Source organism: Olea europaea, chromosome 11 (genome assembly GCF_002742605.1).
Source record: "Olea europaea var. sylvestris chromosome 11, O_europaea_v1, whole genome shotgun sequence".
NCBI lineage: Eukaryota > Viridiplantae > Streptophyta > Magnoliopsida > Lamiales > Oleaceae > Olea > Olea europaea.
The window spans coordinates 21,226,398-21,236,182 of NC_036247.1; the positions used below are offsets into that span (position 1 = coordinate 21,226,398).

Sequence of the window (9,785 nt, forward strand, 5' to 3'; positions counted from 1 at the left end):
TTGGTCACGATTTATAGTTTACATGTCACATGTCATATTAAATGGGCCATAGATCATTAACCTATGTTTTTATGTTGATATTAATTGGTCACGGCTATAGTTCACAAGTCACAAGTTATATTGCATAGGTTAAAAATGTTCACGTGTCAATATTACTAGTCACATGTTACAGTTCATAGGTCATAAGTCATCATTCATAGGTAACAAACCAATGAATGGGTCACATATACTAAAAAAATGGTCACATGACATTGAAACAATATCATAGGCAATAGATCGATATAAATTCAAGAGAATTGGTCACATGCTATTGATTTCTCTTATCTGGTCACAAATTCAATTAATCAGATTTCGATGATGAGATTTGTAAATTACACTAGAGGCTATTTTTCAATTTTTGATTTTTAAAAAATCGTTTTAAATTATACCAATACTGCTGAGTCGCAGATGAAAACAACGATTAGTTCGTAGCTGAAGAAGTCGTCGATGGGGTGGATGCCGACAATTGTAAGAGGGGATAGCGACAAACGAGTGCGCAAGGGAGGGGAAGGTGGGTTGGTGAGGTGGATGTGGATAGATTAATTTAATTTGATCATATTATTATTTAAAATGAAAATAGAATTAATGTCTGACTTTTGCATTTTGAAACTTAATTTTTAGAAATTGATTTGGTGCATACTTAATACATACATGACTTATGATTTTTTTTCTTTTTAAAAAATGTATTATCGAAAAAATGGGCACAAACAGGGCCTACATAATAGACACATTAAACTGAAGCAAAGCAAGCAATTTCCAAGAATGATTTAACCAAAGCAAGCAATTTCCAAGAATGATTTAACCAATTCATGAAATACATTAAAAATCAATTCATGAAGCATATAAAATTATAGTTGGAATAAGAGACCAAAAATAGAAAAAAAAGTAGACAAATAGTCAAATAGAGACCCAAAAAAGTATCATTCATGGAAAAAAATATATACTATTTATGCAACTTTATGGGATGAGAAGAGAAAATTGCAAACCCATAATCATTAATTTAGTAATTTTTATTTAAGTCTACTAAGCAGCTTTGTTATACATTATAAAATTTCAATAGAATTTTGTACATTAAATTAGACCATTAAAAAGTTATTTGTTAGATATATTGATGTGTAGGATCTATTAATATATTTGTCTTTGATATTTTTTATTTATTCTCTTTGAAACTTTAATCGATGAGTTCTACGAAAATTTTTATTTGAATGTTTACATTTACATTTCATGAATTCTAGGATATTTATGCTCTTCAAATTTGTTAGATCACATCCTACAACGTAGTTGTTTTTTGACTACTAAAAAGAGAAGTTGACAAATTAGTGAAATGTGAAGACTTGAGTATTTCTTCAAATTTGTAGACTTATTATCCAAATACTTTTGTGGACGTAAATTCTTATTATGAAGATTGTTAGATCACTTTCATCCCTTTCATTAGACTTGTCGTAAGAGTCCTATTATAATATGAATGTTTTCTGACCGTAGCGGCATATTTGTTAAAAAAAATATTGATAGACGTGTTATTCAAGTACTTTCATGGAGTCGCATACCATCCAAGGATCACTCCGATCAAAGCAACTAAAATTAAAGGCTTAAAAAGTTCAAAATTAAAAGTCGATGACAAGTTTAGAAGAGATGCTAAAAGTTAGAGACTCTGTCTGTTTTAATTTTAATCTTTGGACCCCATACGTTACACGTATTTAGCAAAGATGGGATATTGAATGCGTTGCACTTGCTCGTACACGGACAGCCATTCCTTTTTTTCTCTCTGTACTCTTCTTCATCCGTTCCCTCCACTCAACTCCTCCACCGCTACCTTGTAGAACCATCACTTGCAGAACCAACTACGCAGTACCCAAAGACCTTCTGAAGATCATATGGTACTGTTTTTCCGCACCCGCATGGTGTGAAGCAGAAGCAGATTGAGAGAAGTCATTTATCTGAACAGTACAAAGATTACTTATGTTTAGAAGAAACAATGTTACGGCCCGGATTTTTGAGCGTCAGATGTCCAACCCTGCTCCTGGCACCAGTGTATTTCTTCTTGTTTTCTATCATATTTGATTACTTTTTGCTATTTGTGGATCTGTAAGTAAATATAACCTGCTCCTGGAACCAGTGTATTTCTTCTTCTTCTCTCTCAAATTTGATTTCTTTTTGCTATTCGTGGATTTTTATGTAAATATAAGGTGTGGGCTTGATCAAGATCCCCTTATTCGATGAGTACTGATTCTGTCTCTGGGAGCACGGAGTTGGATTTTGAAATTAGAATTATATATATATTTTTTGTCTTAGTTTAGAAATCAATACTTCTCCATTTCATACTGCCAAACATAGAGGGAATGAGCAAAAGAAGAATTGATTTTTTTTCGAGTTGTTAGAATTCTAATTACTAGCTTTGCTTGAGCTGAGATATATAAGCAAAATAGCATCCAACTAGTGTATAGGAAATATGGGTTTGCATTTTGTTAAAAAGGAATGTAAAAGCACTTTTCGAAATTTCTGACAGGAGCCAATATACAAAGCAAATTTATTTTAATAAATGAATAAGTATTAATTTGTTTTTACCACACAAGGTAGAGTGGAGGTTGAGGTCATTCACTTCACCGTATATGGATAAGCAAACTTGAGCCCACAGTTTAGTTTGAGATACTGTGCTCAAGATTAGGTGAGACTGTGAGACTATAATGTTGGCCATATTTGTGATCAATCATATTCTGTTTTTATGAATTCAGAATAAATCCTGACAGCTTAGTCTGGGTTGGGCGAGTTCATGCTCTTCATCGAGCTTCACTTTCTTTTTCCTGACTCATTGATAGATGTACTCAAGATTGAGGATTTTTCGGGGATTCAGTTAAGTTTTGTTATATCATTCGTTGATTATGACAGGTTCATCGTGCCCGGCGATTTTATGAGAACATAGTCCCAAGTCATACCATATATGACATTGAATGTCCAGATCTTTTATTTCGTAAGTTCACGGATGATGGACAGTATCTTGTAACTTTCAGCAGGAATCATCAGGATCTCATTGTTTATAGACCAACATGGTTGTCATTTTCGTGCAAAGTAAAAGATTGTTATGCTGATGGCCTTCCAAATAAAGCCAACAAATTTGAGAGTTTCTTCACTCAATTATACAGTGTTACTCTTGCTTCCACTGGTGAATTTATATGCAAAGATTTCTTCCTTTATATAGAAGGCAAACAGTTTGGAATTTTTGCAACTTCAACTGCACAAATACATGATGCACCTGCTGTTGGAGGTGCAATTCAAGGAGTCCCATCAATTGAAAAGATAACTTTTCACCTCTTGAGGTGTGTATTATCTCTTTTCAATTTAGAGTTTAACAACACTGATACTGACTAAGTTTGTCATTGGTATTATTTGATCTGAATTACTTAGACTGGAAGATGGAGTTATACTTGATGAGAGGGTTTTTTGCAATGATTATGTTCATTTGGCACATAGCATGGGTGGTGTCTTCTTGTACGACGATTTATTGGCCATAGTCTCTCTTCGTTATCAAAGAATACACATTCTCCAGATTAGGGACTCTGGCAACCTTGTTGATGTGCGGGCAATTGGGAAATATTGCCATGAAGATGATGAACTTTTCCTCAACTCTAGTGTGCAGGCAAGTTGTACTGCCTCAAGCACTCGATGGAACTATTCTTTATTTCTATGGGTGTTCTGTTATTCCTACTCAACTTCATGCAGAACACTTCATAGATAAAGGGAAAAACTAGCTTTTTTTTTTTTTTTTTTTGCTTAATCAGTTTAAATAATGACATTTACCATTTTTGCTCGATCTGATATTATTGCCTGAGAGATCTTAGAACAACCAAAAAAAATCGATTGGCCACAGTGATTCAAGTTGGGTTGGCTCAAAAATATATCATCCTTGAAGGAATATTTATTTTCTGACAAGATTCTGTTTAATTTGTTATATGCTGTTTATTTTGTCATAATCTTAAAACTCAAATAGCAGATTTATGATTTTAAAGTGAACAATCAGATTGGTTGGCTGTATGAATATTTTTCAAATTATCCGATTCAAATGACATATAGTTGGCAATTCTTCTGATTTGCTGCAACACTCACTTCCTATGAATAACATATCACCACTTAATTAATACTGCTGCTTGAAAGAGTGGGATGTAGGTCCTGTGGGTGAAGGTTTAAAACGCACCTCAAGGAGGAAATTAACTTTGATCTCTACTTGGAAACCTTTTATCCCTTTCTTAAATAGATGTTTAGTTAGTTCCATCACTGTTCTCTCTTGCTAGGAATTTGTTCAAAATGTCAGTCCGACCCAATTTTGATTGATTGCAATGCAAGGCCCCTGATAAAAGTAAATTGCTCCAGGTGTCTTCAAATCATATTGAGAATGGTTCACAACATATCGAACATATTCCTGAAACTCCTTTTTTGAGCGGTTTAAAGCAGCGATTGCTTTCATTTATATTTCGAGGAATATGGAATGAAGAAGATGATCCAAACCTGGTGAGTTGTATCACTATAATGATAATACTGAAAAAAAAATTCTCTTTGATATTTCCTTATTTACTCATTGACAATATAAATAGTGTGCACTGTTCCTCTATGATAACTTTCCATCTGAATATGCACGGATTATCTTAGATAACTATATTTATGTAACGCGAGGTGATTGAATGCTTATAATACGTCTTTTGAGGTGTTCGGAATTTTTTAATCTGCCAAGTTCTGTAGAATACTTTTTTCGTTAAGTGCTCCATTATGGATGGATCTGCTATAAATGTACAGTGCAGTCTCTCTCTCTCTCTCTCTCTCTCTCTCTCTTATTATTTTCCTACATCATACATATGTTTAAATTATTTTTCTGCCTATTATGTGATGTTATTACTGTCACAGTTATGCATGAGGGTTCAATATCAACTATAATTGCACCTCTCAGTAAAATTGACTCACGGAGTAAGATTTGGAATTGTAGTTAAAGAGCTAAGGCAAGCATACTTGATGGAATTAATTTTTCCACTGCATAGATGAATGGGTTATCATGCAGATTATTTTTCAAAAAATGATCTAGTTAGTATATTAAAAGATGAATAGCAGTCCAAAATATTTAGGAAGTAGAGCCTTCTGACAACCAGGGTTGGAAAATGATCTATTTTTCCCTAACCTATTAATTCCTTATAGGCTGACAGATGCTTTAAAGGTGACTTGCTTCTTACGCCATGTAGAATTCTCTTAATGAGGCAGGGGACAGGAAATTTTGTTCAATGAAAATGGTTTTGTTAGAAGACAAAATTTGGGAAGATCTAGTAGACAGGTTGTATACAGAGATTAAGAGGATAGTAAGCTATTAAAAAGACCTATCCATTCAGTCAAGTTTGGATATGTGATGCACAAACTACTACTAGGACAATGTGACCATGTCCGCCACGTACTGAGTCATGTCTTGTCTTGTCAAACACTGACACTTCTCAGACACTTATAGGACAAAACACCTACTATATCATTTTTTATTTCTCTGAAACTAGTAATATATAGTTTAACTCAAAGTTATTTTACAATTTCAAATAATTTAAGCCAGCATGTACCTGATGTGTTGGTCTTCGACTCTTTAAAAATTACATGTTGGCATGTTCGTGTCTGTTTCGCATGTCTGCAGCCATATCCATAACTGTTTTTCTAATGTTTGGATACTCAGAGAAAAACAAAAACAAAAAGGTTCTGATTCTCCAACAGGATTTCCACCTCCATCAAAGCACTTGTGTTTTTTTAGCTTCACAAAGCGAACAGCAAGTGCAGTGGTTATATTCCATAACTTTCTGACTAGCATCCTTCGCCCATGGCCATTACACACAAAATAAATGACCAGGAATCAATAGCCATGTCAAAATGCAGCATAACATGATTGCCTGTTTTCTGAAAATTATAATATCCCATAATGATTTCTTTGCATAATGTTACTTTTCTGTTGTACCAGAGGATGCAATGCTTGAAGAAGAAGTTCTATTTCCATTTCCAAGATTATGTTGATTTGATCATCTGGAAGGTAGAGGTCTAACTTATTGAATTCTTACAAAATATGATGCCTCTATAAAAATCAGAATTTATGGTTACATTTGTTCATTTTAATCTCTTTTACATTTTTGTACTTCCCTAAACCAACATAATTCTTTTGACAATTGGTTCATAATTATGCATAGGTGCAATTCTTGGACCGACATCACCTGTTGATCAAGTTTGGCAGTGTTGATGGTGGGGTAGGTTTCTTTCTTGCTCAATAATTCTTGGACCAACTTCTCTTATTTATCTCTATGTATGTTATTTGCATTTGAGTGTGGGTACCTTACTTTATTATTAGTTCATTAATCTTAAATAGCTCTAGGAGATGTGGAGAGTCCATGAAGACCTAGCATTATTATTTTTTAGGTTTTGGCTACAACTCAAATTGATCATGCTCATCCATTTGAGGCAATAGTTATGTTAAAAAATCGTTTAATGGAAGGCATAACACAATTTGGACTGTTTCGAAGATACAATATCAACTACATTAGAAGGATCTATGTTTCAATGGTGAGGGATACTATACAGAGCAAGGATGAGAAAAGCATATGATGTGGATTGAATTATAATTGAAGTTGGTAAGTGTCTATGTGAGGTGTGTGGTTGAAATTAATGTTTTGAATTTGATTGGATAGAAAAAGGAACATTCTAAGGAAAGACAAACAGATTCTCTTTATAAAAAAGTAGTATAGACAAGGATTAAGATGGGTGTGACCATATTAAAAACTATTAGTAAGCAATGGTTATTTGCGAATATATATATTTTTGCAAATGTAGGCGACGACTGTTCAGAATAAATTAGGAGGGGATGACTTGGAATGGTGGGGTACATTCACTAGAGACTTGAAACTTCACTCACAAAAGTGATGTGACCTAAGGGAAAAAACTAAAACGTGGCTTGACATGGTTGCAAAAGATTTAATCCGATTCATTACACTTTTTTAGAAGATTTAGTACCGGATTGAAAGGAGTGCTTAAAATAATTTATGTAAGAAACCTCAAGTTTATTGGGAATAAGACTTAGCTGAGCTTCATGTAGTAATTAGTTTATTACTCACACATTGCACATTGTAATTGCATATTTACTTGCTCATTGAAAGTGTATAAAATGAAAGTAAAAAATTTTCAGCAAAGTCACTTCAATCAAGATTAATTTTTTTTTTTTTCCTTTTTTGCTCCATGCGTCTATTTACTCTTATCTAGATTATCATTTCTTCCTTGTACTCCTTGAATAGAACCCAAACCATTGAATGAGTAAATGATTGTGATGAGGACATCTGTCCATATCCATTTTCTATTTGGACTCTTATTTATGTAATTGGGCTTGTATAATGGGTTTGGCTAAAACCCTTTCTCTTTAGGTTTGTTGTTTTGCTATTTATATCTGGTTTGTTTTGTAATTGAGGCAGACAATGAGTTGATGAATATGAATTATTGAAATTGGTTTTGGGCCTTTTGGCTTGCAGCCAATGTTATCTCCTTCTCCTGCCTTCCTCTTTGATCTTTTCTTCTCCTTTCTCCCCCCTTTCTTGCTGTCTTCTTCTCTTCTTCCCTGCTTCTTCTTCTTGCTGTGGTTATTTTCTACTCTGCTGCACATCACCTTCTCTACTGCTGCTTATAAGTTCTCTGCTGGAATACCAACTATATCCTACATCAATTTGTCTTTGCAACTTATTATGAGTTGCTATTTGTGTTACATTGTCCTTAATTGTTTAAGAAATACTCGTATATTCATTTTCCTTTTTCCCTTTATGCTTCTTAGGTATACCTTTGACACTTATTTCCTCTATTTCTAATGTTCATTAAAGCTTTGCTAAAAATGTCTCATGTGAGGCCAAGCTAGTAGATTGAGGATTTTGTTACTGTGAATATGACTGAATTTGTGGATTAGGTACCAACATTTTTTTTCTGTCCGTTCTAACACAAGCCTTCTGATGATTGATACATCTAATTTCTTTGACTATGTATCTTGAATCAGCTTCCCTAAGTTATATTAATTTATTTCGTCTGACTGGAATTTTTTTTTTTTTTTTTTTTTTTTTTTTTGGGACATCATGTAGAATGTGGACAATATGTTTTACTCTTGATGATTCTGGGGATTTCAGTGATTTACTGTTAACCAACAAAATTAGAAATGTTATATAGTTCTGTGACTTGGCCTGATCATTAAATGGTCCAACTAAACCGTGTTAATGGTTTTGACAAGAAGGATCAGCTATGCTATTTTATTTTGTCTATACCCAAAATTTTGCGTTCTTTATTGAAACTTTGTACAATAAGTGAAACTAATTGAGCTATATTTGTTTTACCCTTTTTTTGCTGAGCTACAGATGGCACGAAATGCAGATAATCATCCGGCTTTTTTCGCTGTATATAACATGGAGACTGCAGAAATTATTTCATTTTATCAGGTGTCTGTAATTCTTAGTTTAATTCAATTTTTTTTTGCATTTATAGTACTGCCTAGGATTTCTTTGATGGTTTTGGTTCCTTCCAATCACCTTTCGATCCACTGATGTTAAAGCACTTGAAGTTGAATATCATGTGTGTCGACATTAAAATTGTGGATGATTGTACTGGAAGTAATTGATTTGGAGATGATTGATTACTCAATTAAACATATGAATGATTCCTTTTTGATCTTTTGTAGAACACAGCGGAGGAGCTTTATTCATTGTTTGAACTGTTCTGCGACCACTTTCATTCATCATCAAAGAATTCATCACTTTACATGAATTTCATATCGAGTCATTCGAATAACATCCATGCCCTGGAGCAGCTAAGGAGCAATAAAAATAAGGCTACCAGCTTTCCTCAGGTATTATTTATAATTGATCGAGCACGCTGAATTCAAATTTGTTGTTATTATGCTTTCTATCTTATTATCTTACAAATTTTAATTGACATAAGAATTTCAATATGATTACACAATCATGTCATTTGTTTTTCAATCTTGCAGTTTGTGAAGAAGATGTTAGTCAATTTGCCTTTTAACTGTCAGTCTCAGAGTCCTTCCCCCTACTTTGACCAATCCCTCTTCCGATATGATGAAAAGGTTTGACTCCATAATCCACACATTCTGTTGTTTGCTAAGTGCTTGTTTTGGAGTGTCTAAAATATAATTTGTCCTGTGGGTTCCACAGAACGTGTGGGTAAAAAGTGGGTAGTAATTTGTGGCTCCATAGAATATGGGGGTAAAAAGTGTGTTTGACCAGTTTAAATCATAATTTAAACTTTGCCAAACGTGCACTTTCTAGCTAATTGTTCTACTTCTTTCATGCATTCCAAGATAATCAGTTTTGCATTTTTAGTGCAATATCTGGTTACTTTGCATAGCTGTAAGCTGAATAAACCCGAACTCAATTTGCATTGATAATATTTGCATCTTATGACGTTTCCCCGTTTCTGGGACACTAGAGATGTAAGCTTGGGAAGGAAGGGGAACATACTTTTACCTCCCGCTCCAATTTTTGGCACGCATCTATGTGCCAATGTATGAACGAGTCTTGATCATGTGTAACTTTCTCTGCCATTGTTTTGTTTTCTCATACTTCTATATTATCAACAGCTGATTTCTGCAACTGACCGACATAGACAGTCCGCTGAGCATCCCATAAAATTCAGTTCAAGGAGGCAACATAATATTCTCAAATTTAAGATTAAACCAGGTACCCTTTATACAAGTGAAATTT

General features: G+C 33.8%; 1 protein-coding gene across 2 annotated transcripts in view; it reads left to right on the top strand.

Moving 5' to 3' along the window:
* Positions 1 to 1,751: 1,751 nt before the first annotated feature.
* LOC111403743 (light-mediated development protein DET1) overlaps positions 1,752 to 9,785 on the top strand; it is an 8,830-nt gene continuing 796 nt past the window's right edge. The window contains exons 1-10 of one of the 2 annotated variants that reach the window (XM_023032354.1): positions 1,752 to 2,070; positions 2,926 to 3,353; positions 3,442 to 3,673; positions 4,405 to 4,542; positions 6,011 to 6,079; positions 6,234 to 6,290; positions 8,424 to 8,504; positions 8,744 to 8,911; positions 9,053 to 9,148; positions 9,662 to 9,761. In XM_023032354.1, coding sequence (XP_022888122.1) covers positions 1,999 to 2,070; positions 2,926 to 3,353; positions 3,442 to 3,673; positions 4,405 to 4,542; positions 6,011 to 6,079; positions 6,234 to 6,290; positions 8,424 to 8,504; positions 8,744 to 8,911; positions 9,053 to 9,148; positions 9,662 to 9,761 — 1,441 coding nt within the window. In that variant the 5' untranslated portion in view covers positions 1,752 to 1,998. The remainder of the gene's footprint in view (positions 2,071 to 2,925; positions 3,354 to 3,441; positions 3,674 to 4,404; positions 4,543 to 6,010; positions 6,080 to 6,233; positions 6,291 to 8,423; positions 8,505 to 8,743; positions 8,912 to 9,052; positions 9,149 to 9,661; positions 9,762 to 9,785) is intronic. The other variant, XM_023032355.1, reaches the window with a different exon arrangement.